Source organism: Gasterosteus aculeatus, chromosome 7 (genome assembly GCF_964276395.1).
Source record: "Gasterosteus aculeatus chromosome 7, fGasAcu3.hap1.1, whole genome shotgun sequence".
Classification (NCBI taxonomy): Eukaryota; Metazoa; Chordata; class Actinopteri; order Perciformes; family Gasterosteidae; genus Gasterosteus; species Gasterosteus aculeatus.
This window is the reverse complement of record NC_135694.1, coordinates 9,329,188-9,348,829: the sequence shown is the minus strand read 5'-3', so window position 1 is coordinate 9,348,829 and position 19,642 is coordinate 9,329,188. Positions and strand designations below refer to the sequence as shown.

At 41.7% G+C, this 19,642-nt stretch overlaps 3 protein-coding genes across 10 annotated transcripts in view; all 3 read left to right on the top strand.

Annotated features, from left to right (window-relative positions):
- kdm6ba (lysine (K)-specific demethylase 6B, a) overlaps nt 1-4,476 on the top strand; it is an 81,920-nt gene extending 77,444 nt beyond the window's left edge. For all 8 annotated transcript variants that reach the window (XM_040180651.2, XM_078107375.1, XM_078107376.1 and 5 more), the window contains 12 exons: nt 12-135; nt 331-436; nt 648-853; nt 1,037-1,140; nt 1,230-1,298; nt 1,381-1,529; nt 1,614-1,728; nt 1,879-2,066; nt 2,148-2,289; nt 2,410-2,536; nt 2,843-3,013; nt 3,113-4,476. In XM_040180651.2, coding sequence (XP_040036585.2) covers nt 12-135; nt 331-436; nt 648-853; nt 1,037-1,140; nt 1,230-1,298; nt 1,381-1,529; nt 1,614-1,728; nt 1,879-2,066; nt 2,148-2,289; nt 2,410-2,536; nt 2,843-3,013; nt 3,113-3,127 — 1,516 coding nt within the window. In that variant the 3' untranslated portion in view covers nt 3,128-4,476. The remainder of the gene's footprint in view (nt 1-11; nt 136-330; nt 437-647; nt 854-1,036; nt 1,141-1,229; nt 1,299-1,380; nt 1,530-1,613; nt 1,729-1,878; nt 2,067-2,147; nt 2,290-2,409; nt 2,537-2,842; nt 3,014-3,112) is intronic.
- Nucleotides 4,477-8,257: 3,781 nt separating this feature from the next.
- Nucleotides 8,258-14,654, top strand: tmem88b (transmembrane protein 88 b). The gene is made up of 4 exons (XM_078107373.1): nt 8,258-8,620; nt 8,699-8,795; nt 11,098-11,499; nt 13,512-14,654. The coding sequence occupies exons 3-4, from the start codon at nt 11,110-11,112 to the stop codon at nt 13,785-13,787; spliced, it is 666 nt and encodes a 221-aa protein (XP_077963499.1). The 5' UTR covers nt 8,258-8,620; nt 8,699-8,795; nt 11,098-11,109; the 3' UTR covers nt 13,788-14,654.
- A 2,229-nt stretch (nt 14,655-16,883) lies between these two features.
- LOC120821840 (calcium-binding protein 2) lies at nt 16,884-19,628 on the top strand. Its single transcript, XM_040180880.2, has 8 exons — nt 16,884-17,034; nt 17,233-17,295; nt 17,572-17,692; nt 18,342-18,372; nt 18,521-18,664; nt 18,751-18,860; nt 19,043-19,190; nt 19,329-19,628. The coding sequence occupies exons 2-8, from the start codon at nt 17,234-17,236 to the stop codon at nt 19,355-19,357; spliced, it is 645 nt and encodes a 214-aa protein (XP_040036814.2). The 5' UTR covers nt 16,884-17,034; nt 17,233; the 3' UTR covers nt 19,358-19,628.
- Nucleotides 19,629-19,642: the final 14 nt, after the last annotated feature.

The window sequence follows — 19,642 nt, the reverse complement described above, 5'->3', positions numbered from 1 at the left end:
TTCTGTCATAGGGGGACCAGAGTGAAAGGGAAGTTCAGAGAATCTTACTTGCTCCCAGCCTTCTCCGTCAAGCCCATCATGCCCTCAGAACCCATCCCCAGAGAGAAACTCAACCCTCCAACACCCAGCATCTATGTATGTCACTCTACTTTATCCATTGTAACACAAATAGTATGAATTTAAATCTAGCAACTCAAGGAAGGGGATTGCCCTTTAAGGTTTAATCAAACATCCAAATACAACATGCAGCGTTCTTGTGGTGTTTTGAGCATGAAGACATATTGTTTCAGCAGCTTTGGTCTGTATTGATGTATTCCTTCTATTCTATAGTTGGAGAGTAAGCGGGATGCCTTCTCCCCTGTGCTGCTGCAGTTTTGCACAGACCCCAAGAATCCGGTTACTGTCATCAGAGGCCTGGCTGGATCTCTACGACTCAGTATGTTTACACCTTTGATGCACTACATTTATTAACAGGCAGCTCTCCTGATACACCTGCACTACAAAACACACAACCAGGGTCAGACCACATGAAGGCTTCATTAGAACATAACCCTCCCTATCAAAGCACAACTTGAGATTTTCTCATTAAAAATAGCTTTGCTCAAAATGTTGACCCATTGGTTGTAATGTCAACGTGTCCTTTTTAGACCTGGGGCTGTTTTCTACAAAGTCACTAGTGGAAGCGAATGCAGAGCAGGCAGTAGAGGTGAGGACTCAGGTACAGCAGCCTGCCGATGAGAACTGGGATCCGAGTGGGATGGGCCAGACGTGGCCCTGTGAGAGCAGTCGCTCCCACACCACCATCGCCAAGTATGCCCAGTACCAGGCCTCCAGCTTCCAAGAGAGTCTGCAGGTAAGCGCTGTACTATCCCTGACACTAATAGGGATGTTGTTAAAATTCTAAGTGAGGATTTGGATGTTTCTTTATTCAAGATATTTATGTGTAGTTTACTCCTACATCCACATACAGAAATGAACATATACACGCTAATGAACACATATGTGCTGATAAACATGTTGTGCTTTGTGTCTCCAGGAGGAGAAGGGCACTGATGATGAGGAGGATGAAGATGACAAGGAGAAGAAGCCATCAACCAGTGTCGATACACCAAGCAAGGACATCTCTAAAGAAAGTAGCAGGTAAGGACACTGTGATAAGTTCACTAATAGTGTTTTGTAGTAATACTTATATATAATATATTATAATATCACCATTTTCCTTTCCTTAGTGGTGAGCAGAAACCAGTAGGGAAGATAATTAAGTTTGGCACCAACATTGACCTCTCAGATCCCAAGAGGTGAGTAACTTCAGCACTAGTGGCAACACCAAAACACCTTTGTAGTATTTGAAATGAATATTGATGAAAATTTGTGGCTCAGGTGGAAGCCTCAGCTGCAGGAGTTGCAGAAGCTGCCGGCATTTATGCGCGTAGCATCGAGCGGTAACATGCTGAGCCACGTTGGACACACCATCCTTGGCATGAACACTGTCCAGCTCTACATGAAAGTTCCAGGGAGCCGAACACCAGGTAAAGTCTGAAACAGGTGGAAGACTGCTTTAGTTGAAAACCACATGAAATGTACGTGAGAATATTATTCCTTTTAATTAACAGGTCATCAGGAGAACAACAACTTCTGCTCGGTGAACATCAACATCGGCCCCGGGGACTGTGAGTGGTTCTCAGTCCATGAGAACTACTGGCAGGCAATCAGTGACTTCTGTGAAAAGTGAGTTGAATGAGACACCAATATAAAATGCAAGGCGTCTTTAGAGCTTAGCATGGGTCATTGACTAATGCTAGAAGTAAAAAGAAAATCTGGCTCGCCTACCGTTGCTTCTCAATTGGCGTGACATTTGATTTCCTCCTCGCTGTTCAGGCATGGAGTGGATTACCTGACGGGATCCTGGTGGCCAGTGTTGGAAGACCTCTACAAATCAAACATCCCAGTGTACCGCTTCATTCAGCGGCCTGGAGATTTGGTGTGGATAAACGCCGGAACTGTTCACTGGGTTCAGGCCGTCGGCTGGTGCAACAACATTGCATGGAACGTCGGCCCTCTCAATGGTAACCAAATACACAACCCTTCGACAGTATTTTAAATCATTTGTAAAACAGTATTCAGCATTGTTTAACGTGTATCTGCAGCTTACCAGTACCAGCTCGCCCTTGAGAGGTTTGAGTGGAACGAAGTGAAAAAGGTGAAATCCATCGTCCCCATGATTCACGTGTCCTGGAACGCAGCCCGCACGGTCAAGATCACTGACCCCGACACCTTCAAGATGGTCAAGTAAGTACTAACGGACTGTAGCCGGTGGCATTACAGTGTGTACATGCGACAGAGGTTCAATGGTATTAAATAAGATGGAAGTTAATAATCTATTTGTTTGTATTCCTACCCTTTTGCCAGACACTGTCTGCTGCAGTCCATGAAGCACATCCAGATCCTTCGGGACCAACTGGTAGCTGACGGGAAGAAGTTATCTTACCAGAGTCGGGTCAAGGATGAGCCTGCCTACTACTGCAATGAGTGTGACGTGAGTAGCAATTACAAACTATACCGCTTCATCACAGACCTACTTTTTAATTGTATTAGATATAGCTCAAAGAAGCCTGCTCGAATTTCTACCTCCGTGAGAAGGTGTTATTAGAACTGGTCATTTAGGAGGCTGTAGGGTTTGGATAAAAGGTCCAAACTAAAGAGTGAGAAGTGGCCGATGTTAGTTTAATACCTCCAGCGACAACAGTACACTGGTTAACAGAAGGTGTACAAAGAGCATCCAAAATGATTGCCGTGATAAAATACATGGTTGTTTTTGACTAACATATGGGCTATTCTACAGGTGGAGGTGTTCAATTTATTGTTTGTGACAAGTGAGAGCAACAGCAGGAAAACGTATGTGGTTCACTGTGAGGACTGCGCACGTCAGCGTAGCCCCAACCTGACCAACGTCGTGGTGCTGGAGCAATACCGCATGGAAGAGCTCATGAACACGTACGACTCCTTCAATCTGGTAAGTGATGTGCCACTAGCTTCCCATTCATCCCAGAGACTCCTGAAGCTCCTTCCTGGCTCAGGTCAATTAAAATGTTTGTGCGTTGTGTCTCACCAGGCTTCCTCCCGGTGACAGAGCTCCGCTCCTGCGTCTCCTCAGCCGTAACCAAAAACTCCTGCAAGACAGGACAAGAGACAGTTTCACAACTTCACTTTTGCTACTACTGCGAACACTTGCCGAACAGCCAGTTGAATACGTTTACTCATCATCACTGTTTACAAAAAGAAATACCAGTTTACTCTCAGATGGTGCTTCTGACCAGACACCCACCAGGGGGCAGCTGGTGCTGCCACAGAACAAACATGGTTGTTTCAACAGACAACAACTTCAGCTGTTCCTGTTTTCTTGAATACTGAGATTTGTACATGCTGTTTGCAGTTTTTGTGGGGTGCTGTCTTTAAAAAAATAATTTATTGGTTTGGTTTTTTTTCTAAACTAGATATATACCACATTGGCCTTGTATTTAGAAATTAGACAAAATGAAAAATACTAATAGAGTTATGAACATTTTTCTAGAGCATTAAGAATTTTAAAAAATACAAATGTTTAGAATGCTTCTAAACATACGGGTTTTCATGACTTGTGTTTTGGGGGGGAGATTTTGTCTTTCAAATTATTGTAAATCTTGTTTGTATGAATTCTTTAACGACTTCTGGCGAATAATACGTTGTCACACATCAGGTTTTTTTATTCATTTCTTCCATCTCAGTATGGAGAATCTCTTTAAAAAGAAAGTCTGCCATCCGGTGTTTGTGTGGTGTACCTCTGATTGTTTTGTTTCAATATGCAGACTAGGATTTCTTTGCATTGTACATTTAATTTAAAATGTTTCTTCTATTTATTGGATATAAATGGTTATACAATTTTGTGATTTATTTGTTTTCCCTTTTTTTTATAGCAAGAAATTGCCCCGTAACTGAAGTTTGGGGCGGCTGTTTCTCTGGTGCTCGTCTCTCGTGACCCCGGCCCTTTTCTTCTGATATATATTGAATGATATCTTTATCCTAAATATAACACCACGTTTCCCGTAGACAATAGGCACAGTGTTCACGTAGAGAGGATGACTAATGGACTGCTGTTTGTATCAAAAACTGTTTCCAAAGTGTTTTTGAGAAATGGTCTTTTTTTATTTCATAGGGGCTTTTAGATGAGATTTTAATGATATCTGTTGACTATGATAATGGGATAGATGGTGCTAAATGTTCGCTTGAACAACTTCTTAAAATGAGAATTCTATTTTTCCTGTTGCAATATAACTTTATCATTTTTCTTCTCTTTGTGGTCATGTATTTATAACTGCACTGTTTAGAGAATCCACACATACTTGCAGACACACACACACACACACCAAACTGAGCCAGACGTCTTAAACATTTTGTGAATTTGTGTGACATTAATAAAATGTTTTGATAAATGCAAAAGACATTGAATTTTTCATTGATTATATGAACTGCAGGTAACATTTATAAACAAGATACACCTCTACAGTCAGTGTTGTTCCTCATAAGATTACGCACACAAGTCATTACTCTACAATTATTTTCTAAATTCATATTACGTTGGAGAGAGCGCTTTGACTGGTGTACAGCGCAAATCAGATGATAGTTAGCTGTAACAGGCGAGCAAATAATATAACGAAGAAGAGAGACCTCAGTATGTTGAGTGTCTTGAAGCCCACTAAATGGACAAGATACTCGGAAACCCACCACCATATGCTGTCAAAACACATTTATATATTATAATACAATTCGAAACAAAGCTACAACCCATATGGGCGGAGGGACCTTCAATGTTCCTGTTTCATCAAAGGGGGCCTCGGCAGAAATAACATACTAAACCAGAATAGTATACATTTTCCACATACTATTTCACCTTTTTGATTTTTGGACAAAATATAGTAATTTTACCTTTTTTTGATACTATCACTTGTCTACTTATAAGTTTCAACATACTTTATAAAACATTTCAACCATGCTGTGAATTCTTTAATACACCTTTTATTTTACCTACTATACTGTCACCATTTCCACATACTATACCATGACTATTACTTTGTACAGCACAGGTCTTAAAAATAGGCCTGAGAATGCTTTACAGTCTAAACATGCAACGTCCTGGGACCCTCACATTCAAAAGGTCCTACTTTAAAAAACTGAGGTAAGAAACCTTCAGGAGATTACAGAGCAAAATGTGTACAGAATAAAGAGCGTAACGCACCACAGCGTCATCTTTAGCCAACCATGAGTTTCAACATACTACGCACGTCTTTTCTTGTTATTCTCAACAATGTTTGATCGACAATGCTACGGCTTTGGGAATTTCCCCCAAAGCTAGAATACCTTTACCTGTAGTTTATTGTGTAGTTTTTTTATACACATCTAGTATACGTATGTTGACATACTATTACAATTTTATTTTCCACATAGCATCCAGCTTTTATACCATAGTTTATTACTTTTCTTTAAATATTTTCCAGACTATTTCAAGATGGTACAATATGAGTCCGACGTCTCTCAGTCAGAGTACGGTAACTCAAACTAAAATGCTTCATAGTATATTCTGAAGTCACAGCACAGTGTACCATGAAAACTGTTCCAAATGACAAAAATGCCAATTCAAGTCATGACAGCCTTGTTTTGGCTAAATTAATAAATTACAATACATATCCTATCAGCAACTATCATGCAAAAATGCAATATTGGCTTAAAACATGAGATATTAAATTGGAGGGCGAAGGACCGTTTACAGTACATAACAGTAATCTTTGACCGCTGATTCATCTCACTAGAACCAAAGACCTCGTCATATTGTCACAGCAGCCAGTACAGCCTCTGGTCTGAAACACTTCCAACTCGTAGCTTCAGTTAACGAGTGAAATTACAAAATTCGTACTCCAACGGCCATTTTCTGTGTTTAATCACATGTCCCAAAAAGAGTAAATATTTTTTTACTACACATCCCCTCGGTACCTTACGTCACTTTCCACTCTACTTCTACAATAACAAGTCATATCCCTTAGCCGTGCCAAACATTTTTCACAGCTTTGTCATTTGTGTCCCAAACTTGACCTTGCTATTGTTAGCAATGCGTTGAGGGGGGAAAAAAAAGCTCTAGTCCATATGAAAGTTTCCATTTAGACAGCCGGGTCCGAGCTCAACTAAGGGAGGAGATTGAACTAGTGGCAGGCAGCACTAACAAGACTACTCAGTGTTCGCTTTCCTCACTGATAATTCATTAAGTAGTCATAGTAACACCTTTAGACCAGCCATACTCTATTTTATTGAGTAATGTAAACTGTCTTGCTAACAAAGCCTTTTTACGTCATAGTGCAGAAAAGCCAGTTAAAGAAACTAGAAAGACCATTTAAATGTCCTCTTTGCGCTATTAAAAACTTCGCCAGTAAAAAAGGGGATGATAATCTTGTCAAAGTGCCCATATTGAAAGTATACACATAGCCTAAACATCCAATAAGCCATTCCATTAGGGGCAAAGATTATTGGGTAAAATAATTTTAAGATGTGTTGTGTTAGTTTGTGCCAATTACTTCAATACTCAATACAATAAATCCTTCTTGTCGCCCCAGATATCTACTAACTTCGAAAGAAGGAATAAAAGAAGAGAGCCGTTGATGAGCCTGAATGAATAACATTCAGTGTTCCCAGACAGTTTGACAAAGCACTGGTAGGTCACTGTGTCAGGTCAGGGGCCACGGGGCAGGCGGAGGGCCGCAGCCTTACTGGATAGACACAAGGAAATCCTGCTTCAAACCACACAGGAAGACGCCCTCCATTCGTATTTCTGTGCCTTCCACGTTGCAGTCAGCTGGTGTTGAGGAGGATGAACGCTCTTTGCAAAAAACTTTCACATTTTGCAACTAACTGCAATGACCTTAAAGCAACACCAAATTAATGACAGCAATGCCAACAATACTAAAATGATCACTATACAGTACTAATGTTAATAGGTTCCTCGCCTTTTACTATAAACCACAGTGTTATGGTTTGAACCAACATGCATTTCTTAATAGTTTAGATGCAGACGCCCACATGGAGGGCGGAAAAAGGAAAGTATGGAGACCAGCAAACAAACATTGCAATCTCACAGCAGCGGGAAAAGGGCAGAATATCAGGATCAGACAACACTAAATATTTAACTTATGCTCTGATCTTATATTATTTCCCCAATCTTGCCTCCAACATCTTTGTAGCTTTTACTTCTGTAAACCAGAGAATCCAAGCTTTTATCCAACAACATCTCCCCACAGCGTTTCAAACAGTGCACACTGACGTCTCTCGAGTGGCTTCACAGCTTCTCGTATGTTGAAATCGTGCAAATACTGTCATACCCGAGGTTTGACCTTGGATATAATGAATCACCGACTGAAACTCAAAAAGTGCATGTTGTTTGTTCCACTCCACGGTCCAAACAAACTTCCTTCAATTCCTGCAGACATTAACCTAATCCCTTTTTTGTCTTAAATCAACCAATTAATCTCAATTACACAACCTTTAGTAGAGCTACACAGATGTAGTTAGTTTATCCATCATGGTTCAGATTTGTCAAATCCAAACAGGATGTTTTAGGGCATTTAGAGACGATGTCCTTCAAGGTGAGGAAATAGGCCTAAAATACTGTTTCCACTTCTTCATGTCCTTAAGTGAAGCCCTGTTGGCTCAATCTCAGGAACTAATGCACGCACGCAAAGCTCAACCACACATCAAATGGGATAAGTAGGATATTATAGGAAGTCTCACTTCAGCAAATCGTTAAGTTCAAAGAAAAATAAATCCCCAAAAAAAATATAAATCCCCAAATGCTTCTTTACTGAAGACAACATCTAAATCATAGCAAATACTTCAAGCTATGTGCAGTTAAAACAGTAAAAGTCTGAATAAAGATCAGCACACTATCATTTGCCAGACATGTCACTGCAATAATACCTTTTTTTCTTCAATACTAAAGCCTTTGGAATCTTTTACAACCAAGCATAACAAAAACGCACAACCTGATTAATCCGTTTAGCACCACTTCCCCTCTACGCTTAACAAAAGTCGGTCTCTGCTCCCCTTCCCCCTCATTTTCTGCTCTCTTAAATCTCAACTTATCAGGCAAACCGCCTCGCTCTGACCCCCAACATGCAACATGCACCCTGCCCCCACTGGAACAGAGACCGGGTAAAGGGGGGCGTAACATGTCCTGGATGTGTGAGGGGGAATGTGCATGCGCTGAGAGGAGTAAAGCAGGGACTGATAAGGCTTGTGGGGGGGGGGGAGAAAGTGGGATGGATGCAGGGAGTGGAGGAGGGAGGGAAGGAAAAACGGCACCGTGGACTCGATCAGATGGTGAGGTACAGCGAGGACGGCGGACGGACTGAAAACAAAGACCACAGCCATTCCAGCCAGTCACAGCAGTAGAGGCATTTCACGTGGAAGAGAAACAGACTCTGGGGTATAATCAGTTCCACTGACAACTCTGGATAGTGGAGAGAAGAAGCAGCAGGAAGCCGACATACCACCACCAAAGCGATAAGGCTTTAAGAGGAGAACCCCCCCCAAAAAACAGAAGGTAACAACAGGAAAAGTAGCCCCGTTTTTGTTGAGCTGAAGGGACTTTGTTGAAGCGAAAGGGCCACTGTGTGTCCAGGACTGACTGGACAGAAAAGGTCTTGAGAAGAAGTGAGAAAAGCGGCAACAATCTGGCGAACGAGCAGCAAGAGGTGTACCGGGCCCCGCAGCACAACGTGAGTACAAGCGCATCACTCAGACACTCAGAACCTCGTCATTACCATTCAACCGCCGAGATGTCTTCTCACAACGCACTTCTCTGAAGGGAGACAAAAGGTCTGATTTACTACTGATGAACATAAAGCAACAAGTCTAGGTGGTCTGAGCGACATGGAATTAATTACCGCAGTTGCTTTGTTCCCGACAATAGAATAATAGAATGCTCGAACAATGGAAAATCTCCCTCCAGCATCCAACACTGAAGACTATTCTCCATGATGACATGCACACTGAGAAGCGTTGGGAATCAATCATGGGTTGGGGGACGACATGCCAAGATACGGCAGCCGAGTTGAGTTCATTGAACAATATTCCCAGATTTAGAATTTCTTAATATGCGTCAAACAATAGTATAAGTTTGATGCATTGTTCAAGAGAAAAGCTGCTCATACAGTGAGTAAAATGGGTGGAGAGCCTAAATGTATTTTCAGTAAGAGGCACGGTGAGTCGCGTCTAAAACACACGCATGGGCGCATGTACTTTCCTGCTAGTCCTTCCACCTGAAAACAACACTTGGAACAACAATGGGAACCAGGCGTGGAAAATAAACAGCACTCAAGCACAGAGGACAGCATTGTAAAAATAGTCTTCCGCGGTCAATTCAGTCAATGTGAACTGAAAGCACACCTTGCTTCTCATTTTGAAATGTAATCCTAAAATAGACGTTCGATCTCAGCTTCAAGGGCATATTTATCCAGCAAATGCACTTAAATGGGTAAAAGAGTAGCGTCTCTGCTCAGACAAATTATGTTATATCTCATAATAGTTTAACCATCTAACAGACAAAAAGACAAACAACTATTGACGAAATGGTGGAGGCAGATTTTTCAATAAACATCAACCATCATACGCCACAACCAAGACAGGTCCTCCTTGGTCCTGCTACTTCAGCAACAGGTTCTCAAACATCAGAGCATCCTGGTGCCGTACATGGGCAAAGGGCGATGTCAATAAGTAATAAGAACCCATCCCGTGACCTTTACCACTAAGGGTAAAAAAACGGCAAAATAATCCATGCATGCCCCAAAAACAGCTGAATGTTAAAGACTGACAGGTTCACCGTGTCGACCCTTCGGGGATCTTTACACTGCTCTAGTTTTTTGGCTGCTGACCTGGTTACACAAATGTCCCTTGTCTAACGGAGGCCCCGCTGTGTGCCGACCTCTGAAAAGGACGGATATCCTTTACCAGACACAGCTGCAAACCACATAAAATGTGTCATAAAGCAAAATGAATTTTAACTATGGATGCTGCCGGCCCCCCCCCGACAGCTGGCCCACAGATCTGTAGATGTTACGGAGTTAGATCACTGGGGCCGCTTTTACACAAGGGGCACAGTTGTGCTTCGCTATGAACCGCCTAATAAATGAAAGCTAATCACTAGCTAATCGGAATTTGAGTTGCTGCTGACGAAAGCCTCGTTTTACATACACGAATAATGAAACTGTGTTGATTATAATCTGAATTCATTGTCTCTTTCTCCCCTCACAAAATAATCAAGAACCAAGAGATTCAATAAGGAACCAAAAGAAGCCCATCGATAAGCGCACTAGTGTTGACAAATCTTATTAATACCCAACCCTATTCCTAACTGAAGGACCTTGGATGGAAGCAGACTGACATGAAGATGCCACCACAAGAGAACCAAAGTGCCTTTGAGTCGAGTCTTGGAATCAAGCCCTGAACCAGTAAATGGTCAATTGGAACCCGAAAAGGCAAATCCAAAGGCCAGACTTTTCTTAATACTGTAGCCAGAGTACACATTTTCGATAAGAATGTATGGGCTATGATTGGTCATCATTTTTAACTTTATTATAAAAAAAAGTTTATATTTAATAAACTGAGGTGGCACAACCTCAGCATCAGAGTTTTGTTTCAATTAAATGCCAACAGTTGTTTGAGCACAGATCTTGTTTACCATCTGTGCGTAACTCACTGACATGACAACATCCCAAACATACACAAACAGACTTTGATGCCAGTAAGCCTTCATCTCTCTACTATATAAACTACTTTTTAGAAAATCAGTTCTCTGATAATCATCACCTCAGACAGCATCTCACAGGGCTTTCTTCCTGATGGATAAAAGGTCTGAACTCTTACTGAACCAGGAGCAACTAAGCCTTCGGGGACTGGAATTTCATTGGCTACAAAGGCTGTTGTGTAACTTTGCCATCGGACTACTGTGCTCATCCAGTCTCACAAGAGCCGTTTATCCTCCAATTCACACCTTTCATCCGTTTACTTTTCTGCCCACAGTTCACTACGAGTATGACTGGTACTCTAGAGAAGGGGGCCCACCACCAGGCCTTAGACCTGTCTGAGGAACTGCCGCCGCACCACCACCACCACAACAGCCACCACCAGCATCTCCACCAATGCAACTCACTCGGCTCCACCACCGCCGTGGGCAGCGGCAGAGAGACACCGTCGCGTGTGGTCGTACCTCCTCCCTATTCTGCAGCGGAGAGCGGCGGTGGGGGCAGTGAAGGTCCCCTGGAGCTGCGGGGGTCCCTGGACTGCTGGGCCTGCTCCGTGCTGGTGACGGCCCAGAACCTAATCATCGCCACGATCAACGCCTGCCTCGCCGGACTGGTGTTCGGGACCGTTCTGACGCCGGCCATCGTCATGGTGACGTTCGGCTTCCTGTGCCACTCTACGGTAAGAGAGGGTGGATGAGTAAGTGGGAACTTTGAAGGCTTGCAGGATGCAGGATGCGCGGTGAGACGCTCCCAATGGAGCCGACTAAGGGGCAAGTCCAGGCATTTTGCAGTTTGTTTCCTTGACGCTGGTGCAGTGTTTGGTAAGAAGGTGAAAATGTTTTCGCATGTTAATGAGCCTAAACGTTTACACACATCGGCTACAACTAAAGGAAAAAAAACTAAAAGAAAAAAAAGTATACAATTGGCCGTATCCATATTTTTATATAACATCTGAAAGTCCTAATCTCAAAAACTTTGATCCAAAAGATCCAAACAGTTGTGCCTGGGGCTTAGGGTGGAGTTTGGCTCCACCAGCGATGAGAGGCTTTATAATCTGATAAGTCGGTTCTTTCAGATGTAGAGGAGATGCAAGTTGTGCAGAGGGTGAGGGGGCACAAGGCCGAAAACTTTAAAAGACTATTGGGAAGCCATGTTGCGATTTAAGGAGTCTTGGGATTTGGTGGAATATTTTTTTAAAGTGCGATGAGTGTGATGAGAACAGCTAAAAACAGAAGACACGCAACTCAAACAAAATAACCTTCTGGACCAGTTATTCAGGAAACTTTAACCTGTCATCATGGTTCACAGACCTTTAATGTCGACCGATGGTATTTCTGCAGGCCGACGACCTCCTTAATGACCGAAGAGACCAGGATTCTCTGTTCCCCTGCTCCCGCACAATTTGGCCTCATGTGACAGCAGCTTAGAGGGATTATTAAGACCTGGGAGGATGGAAGAGGGGGAGAAAGCCAAAGGGGGGAAAAAAACAGGGTGAGAAGAAAAGCAGATCCAGGCAGGTGAGCTAAGTATTTAGGGTTCTTCAAATTGAACAGGGGACAAAGAACATATTCCAGTCATTTTAGGAAACTCTGTTTATAATATGTCATCCTAAAACAAACACTATGTTTCCCATTAACAAAAAAAGGCACATTCCAAGAGGGCTTATTTTCTTACTCTTCCCCACACTTCCTCCCTCCTTAATGGGTTGCATTCCATCTCCAGCTGGAATTTCTTTGACCAGTGGTAATTCACCAGCCCTCAGGATGAAATCACAATATTTTAGTTATTTTGTGTCATATATGCTGATACCAAAATCTGGAAATTACCACTTTCAAGCTTTTTGCAACAGTTCAAGATCCCTTTTATTGTACAAGCACTCATAGTTCAAGCTCAATTTCCCCCTATAATCTTTAGGAAATCGAACATCTACCAGGATGAATACTTGTGTCTCTCCCCTCGGTGCTTTCTCATGCTCTTGAATGTTCACCTCAGCTCATGGGGCGATAAGGAGGAGTCGGCCCGGCTGTCTCTCGGTTCCTCTCCCACACTGAAACCCTCACCCATTTACCTTCGCTCCCACTTTGCTCGTATTCAGCTCAGCAACAAGCGTACATGCTTTGACATATGGTCTATATCAACAGTAGTTTCTAAAAAGTTATTCGTCAAATTAAATTTAATCACCTACTGATAAATTGTGCATGAGGCAGTGGGAGAGATCTCAGATTACCTAATGGTGTCGGTCCTAAACTTAACACACATTCCACATAGAGCACATCATCGGTTTTCCTTATCTGTTCTTGCATGCACTTCACAAAAGCATTTGAACCACCGGTGATCCATGTGAGCAAAGTCAACTCAACATACAAAAGCTATGTGCCAAAACAGTAACCTTTATTTAAATCTGCAGGCAAAGTTGCTCTGCAAAAGAAGGTTTTTTCTAAGCTCACAAGATCATGAAATATTCATATCAAAACAAATATTGTTTTAGAAGGGTGCCCTTGAGCAAAGCCTTTAAATCTACTCAGATAGAAAATACTCAGACTGGGGTTTCGTTGTTTTGTTGGCAACTTGCAGGTATGAACATGAGCAACTCTTGTGACACATTCCTGAGAAAACACACTGCTCTCGCAACGACAAACTTGCCTCTCCGGCACCACGCTAAGCGTCTTCTTTCTCCCCTCGTCCCACCAGGTCCGCCCTCACGGGGCAACCGCCTACTGCTCGGACCTGCTGACCGACGGCGGCTGCGTGGCTCTGCTGGTGGTGGGCTTCCTCTTGGTCACCCCGCTGCTGGTCCTCGCGCTGGCCGCCTACTGCCGCCTAGCTCGACACCTCCAGCTGGGCCTGTGCTTCATCCCGTACAGCCGGGCCGTGTACAAGAACCTGCCTGCCACCCAGCACCGCGGCCTGGGCACCAGCTGCTGCGGCGGCCGAGACGGTGGCGGAAAGGGAAAGGTCTGGGTGTAAGATGAAGCTGCAAAGAAGGGAGGGGGAGGGAGGGGGGGACCATTTGATGAAAAGTATGGAGGGAACTGAACGAGAGAATAGGGTGGGGGCCGTATGGCATGATTAAAAAGCAATGGATGTAAGGAACAGAAAAACTGGCTGGCATCCCAGGTCTTATCTTCAGAGCAACAATTGTAGAGGCAAAAAAAAGATACATGGTGTACTAATGTATTTGTAAAGATAATTACATTAAATTAAAATACTAAATAATAATTACTAAAAGGTATTTGTTGCCATTATTCCACAGGACACCTTGTCCTCCAAAAACAGAGCAAAACTAATTACCTGTTAATGCATTCACCAGACAAGAGCGAGATTACATACATGCACATCAGATCAAGTGAACAACAGTGGAAAAAGGTTGACATGATAATGCTAAGATGCGGAATTCAGTCAGTCATCTTCAAAGCCGCTTATCTTTCATACAGGCGGCTGGCAAGAGACAAGGTACATGCTAAATTATTCAGGTTAATTAAAAAAACGAGAGAATAACTATGCAAATCAGAAGTTGATTAACAATGAAAAGAACCAAACCAAACTGCAGCAGTTAAAGAACGGAGCACCTTGGATACACCAAAGTGGTCATTATAGGACAAAAGCATCTAAGCAGAACTGCTTTAACTTTAACCATTCTGAATAAACTCAAGGAAAGTGAAATTGAAAAAAATAAAAACACGCCACAAATGTTTATATTGACACTTGTATCTCATCATCCTTATGTTAATCTTTTATTTTTTTATATTTATTTCAAGTAGTTTTCTGTTAAGTAGTTGCAATTTCTCATTTTCTCATTTCCTTTTTATGAATAAAGTTTTTGGATTCAGCGGATGTTGTGTCTGTCCTGTATTTGGTGGGATGGATTAGTCCGCTACATGGCTACTAGGAAAAGTGAAGGAACACAGTGAACAAAACAAATCAGAGCTTTACTGATTTCCTGTAGAAACACTGACTATTGTGAAGTGTTGCTATATTGTCATTTATAATGCATTTGGGTAAAAACATCCTTTGTAGCAGCATTAACGGTCAATTAAAAATAAAAAAGTATGGTTCATAAACATTTTAGCTTGTGACCTCATTGATCTCTATTTGCAGCCAATCCCAGGTTGCATCTGTTTGCTCTTTGGAAACAGGAAAACACAGAAACTAGACTAGAATGAACAAAAAACAACTTTTATAACAAAGTAATGCAGCCAGAGCGCTTCCTGGTCACATGGCAACATCTTGTCCAATAGGAATTTAAGAAGCAGAAACTCTTACTTTCTGAAAGAGAGACAGTGGTAACTTCTAGTTTGCACAAATCCAATGGCAACAGACCTATAAATGCAATGCTCAAATGGTATAATAAGTCCGCTTTGTGATTATGATTATGTGATAGAAAAGTAATGTTGGATCATTTCAAAACAGCTTCAGTGCCCTCTAGTGGAAAACAGAGGAAACTACACAAACTGGATCTCACTAGAAAATACGTTTCCATTGGTATTATCCCTAAAATCTGCTAAATAAGTATCATCAACGCCTAACTAATACAACGTTATTCCCAAAGAAGTGTATTTTTGGACTACGATAATCATGAATTCACATTATTTATAGGGACTACAAAACCATCAATTGAATTTCCAACGTTGTGTTTGTATTTTTCTATTATTGCACGGCCATTTATTTCAGGTGCTTTCTTAAACTAGTTTACACATTGTTGTTTTGTGTCATCCAACACTGAAAACTACAGTTGGTTATCATACATGTTAACATTTATTTAGTTACTCAAATAAGCCAAATTAGAAATCAGAGGAATCAAAATGACCCAATAGAGCAGTTTTTGTGCTGTATTTATGCCCCATGAAAGCGGTTTAATGAGGGGATCATATAATAAGCTGTAGAGCCCCCTGCTGGAAAACAAAAAACGCTGCCCACCCAATTTAATGCCTCTAGATTTCATTATCTTTATATTGTTAGAAACTATAGTTCACGAAGTGTTTTTTTAATTCACCTTCAGCTGTAACTGTATCCACACAACATGTTTTTAAAAAGAGGGAACATTAATGAGCAAAAAAAGAGTCGGTTTAACGTTAACTTACCTGCGATGAACACAGCAGTCTCCTCCATAAAACATTGAATTCTCTCCTTACGTATTCCACATAGGTATTAATAAAGATAGTATTGCGTTCATAGATTAATTAAATAATAGTGTTAAGTTTGCCTTCCCTGCGTTGATACTGGGTAACGCCGATTCTAAAAACTTAATTAATTCGCAATGAATTACACCTGCGCCGCTTCGCTGGTATGCAAATGACCCGGATGCTAACGAGCCCGCTAACTCCTCCCCCTTAACCCCTCCCCCTGACCCCGCCCCCATCCACACTCCTCCGAGGTTTAAGCCTATGCCTCCCCAAACTAATGATTCAAAATAAATCAATAAATATTTGTGATAGCAATTGTATGATTCCAATCATTACATACTTTTTATAGACAATATCATTGAATGTGTGAATTCTCCTGTTCAGATACGGAGAAAGACGCAAAGGAAATAAAAGTCTCTGCCCGTCCCCTCACCGCACGTCACTGTCCGTCAGTCAAAAAACACTCTGCAACCACATGGCCTTGAACCAGAGTCACACCCTGAACCAGAACAAGTTCTTTTATTCTTTTAAAAAAAAAGAACTTCTTTTATTAGAATTAATTAATTACAGGAGTCATTAATTAACGTGCCAGTTGTTTGTTTTCCAGCGTTTGGGGGTTGGTCGACTTGCCAGACAGGCGCATTAACGTGTAGAAGACCTATTGAAGGGGAATTTTCATAACATGTCCCCTTTAACATGCCTTAAATTGTTATGCACAACACAATTGTTGTGTTGTGTTGGGTGAAAAGCATGGATTGAAACAACATCACACGTGTGGTGATCTAACATGTTTGTTGTTGTTTTAAAAAGGCCTTTAAAGGTTGGGTTTCAACCAGAGGAAATTGACCTCTTGAAGGACAGACCAGTCAAACTGCTGCTGGGTATTTTGATTTCTAATCCGTGGCTGCAAGTTTAGCCAGGTAATACCTGTTAAGCCTCTGGGATTGAAGAAGGTCAAGAGAAGAAAGAAGAAAAAGAAGAGACAGGATAGTGTGCAGCCTTCCACAACACAAGCGGAGCACCGCTGAAGCAGAACGAGAAGGGCTGGACCGCTTGTTTTTCTTTCTCACCATTTAGGAGAGGGAATACAGGTAAGCGTATTCTAGTGAAGTAACTGGATTTATATTCAAGATGTCGCAGTTCAAAGATTTGCAGTAAAACGGGAGAAATTTACATTTGGTAAACAAGGCGTTTCCTTTTGCTGCCCATAACACATTTAAAACGTCTAACATCCATATATATATATAATTTACTGTTATTTTGGGACCCATATCTTTGTTTAACAACAGCATGCCCAAAGCAGGAGAGAGGACACCCTCTTCCACTTCTGTTGACTCGGCTGCAACGGACAGGTAAGTTCAGTTTGTGAGTGTGACAGAAAGCCCTCTTTCACCTACAGCCAACATGATAATACCAGAATTACTATAAGCATGGGTGTGTCGTCCTGGTCTGAAGCAATGCGAACTCTGCTGATGTGCTTTCAGTGGTTGAGATGAGTTTTCTCTCAATAAAATAACCAAATGATATAAAACTTGAACTAAAAGAAAGGCTGAAGTGTCTTCAAATCTCAAATGGCATTTAATCATATGCATTTGCCGTTTTGATGTTTGTTTGATTTGTCCATGTAGTGCCAAAGATGAATCCGGTTCAGTGTCAGACACACCCAGAAAATCATCAAAGAAGTCCAAGAAAACACCTGATAGCATGAACAAAGTCTACAACTCTGTACTCAACAGTGTTTTTGGGGCGGTAAGTAGCGAACACTCGCTTGTTGTGGCTCAATCTGCAGAGTGCAACTGGAGGTGACCATCTTCTTTGTGGCTGTTGTGTGACCTTTGACCAATACTCATGAAAAAGTTTAAGCCATTCCTGCTAGATGTAGACAACCTTTTTTTTTGTTCACCAAGCCTGACTTGATCAACAGCTTAAATGACTAAAAGCTAAAGCCATAATGTATAAAATGCAGTGAATGCTTTTTGTACGTCAGACATTATAACGTCAGAAGTGAAGTAGAAGTCAGGCGTTGTGATGACAGTTCCGTTCCTGATCTTTCTCAAGCTGCTGTTCTAAGCTCGGTGTTTCTGCAGCTTTAGTGGCTCATTAGTTGAGGCTTAATGTCACACTTGATTGTGGTTATCCAAATGACAAGCACACTTCCATTTAACCTGAGAATATGTACCTGTTCCCTTGTAGATACGGAAACCGATTCTGTCTACATTTCTGACATCAACAATTGTAAAACACAGGCCAAGTGCTCACAAAGGCTTGACATTAAGAGCAACGCATTGATTTAATCAAAAGTTAGTACTATGGTTCTTCTGTAGCATTCCCACAGGTCACATAATTTCAAACTAATAAAAATGGTTTAACACGTTCTTTTATGCATCCGTTTCTGCAGGAGAGAGAATTAGCTCAGGCCGAGTTGGACGGTAAGTGTCTCTGCCGTCGCTGTCCACGTTTTAGTAGATTACAGTCTATGCAAGTATTAGCATGCTTATGCATCTTGCTTAGTAACAGTAGAAAGCCAAAGTAATTATTTAACCTGATGACGCACGTCTGGAACGGTTCCAATCACAGAGTTGCACGAGGCCTTTAAAGAGTTTGACTACGATCAAGACGGATACCTGAACTACAAGGATGTGGCTGAATGCATGAGGACGATGGGATACATGCCCACGGAAATGGAGCTGCTGGAGATAGTTCAACAGATCAAGATGAGAAGTGAGCGAATAAGATACCTTTTTAAAGAATACAGGGAGACCAAGCACAGCATGGCTAGAACATACTTTCATCTCTCCTCTCCAAAGTGGGCGGGTTAATGGATTTTGAAGACTTTACCGAGCTGATGGGACCCCGGATGATGGGAGAGACCGCTGACATGCTGGGGCTCAAAGAGCTCCAGTCGGCCTTTGTGCAGGTCAGTCACTTCAAAATGAAACAAAAGGGAGGGAAAACAATTTATTATGAGCTCATATGAAATCAGACCGACAAAGTGCTTTAGTCGAGTTGTATATAGGACTTTCATCCATTATGAGCTATTGAAATTTGCAAAAATATTTTTCTTAGTTGTCTCACTGCATCACTTTGTGTTTTTAAAAGTTTGACCTGGATGGAGATGGAAGGATCACCCAGGACGAAATGAAGGAGGCAATCAAGTCGATGCTGGGTGAGAAGCTGAAGAAAGGGGAACTAGAGGAGATCATAAAGGAGCTGGACATTAACGCAGATGGAAGTATCGACTTTGAAGGTGACAATAAGGAGCACAGTTATACGTTTGACTTAATGACCGTGTTTTTGTATTAATTATTAATTGTGCATGACATTTCCTGCTTATGTACTAAGCACTGACTCCACTTGCTCATCTGTTTTCTCTCCTCCTCTTCAGAGTTTGTGATGATGCTCTCCATTCGCTAGCTGTGGAAATGACAGCAAAAGGACATACAACCGCTTCCATAGATAGTTAACACAACTACCATGCAATAATGACAATACAATAATGTATCATGGGTATAGACGGATAATGTGTGCCTAACTAAAATAACTTAATAATTTATGAATAGAGAATTGTTAAGGGGGGGAAATACTGTGAATGCTGTAATTTTGGGAGCTACGTGAATGTTTTGCAGTAATATTATATGTAAATAAGAGGTCTTTTAATATTTTAATAAAGAAATTTAAACTATGAGTCTTGAAGAAGTA

Coding starts and splice junctions, on each gene's coding strand:
- LOC120821840 (XM_040180880.2), top strand. CDS start 17,234: ATGCCCAAAGCAGGAGAGAGGACACCCTCTTCCACTTCTGTTGACTCG. Junction 18,861..19,042: donor TCCAGTCGGCCTTTGTGCAG/GTCAGTCACTTC, acceptor TGTTTTTAAAAG/TTTGACCTGGATGGAGATGG. Junction 19,191..19,328: donor TGGAAGTATCGACTTTGAAG/GTGACAATAAGG, acceptor CCTCCTCTTCAG/AGTTTGTGATGATGCTCTCC.
- tmem88b (XM_078107373.1), top strand. CDS start 11,110: ATGACTGGTACTCTAGAGAAGGGGGCCCACCACCAGGCCTTAGACCTG. Junction 11,500..13,511: donor GCTTCCTGTGCCACTCTACG/GTAAGAGAGGGT, acceptor TCGTCCCACCAG/GTCCGCCCTCACGGGGCAAC.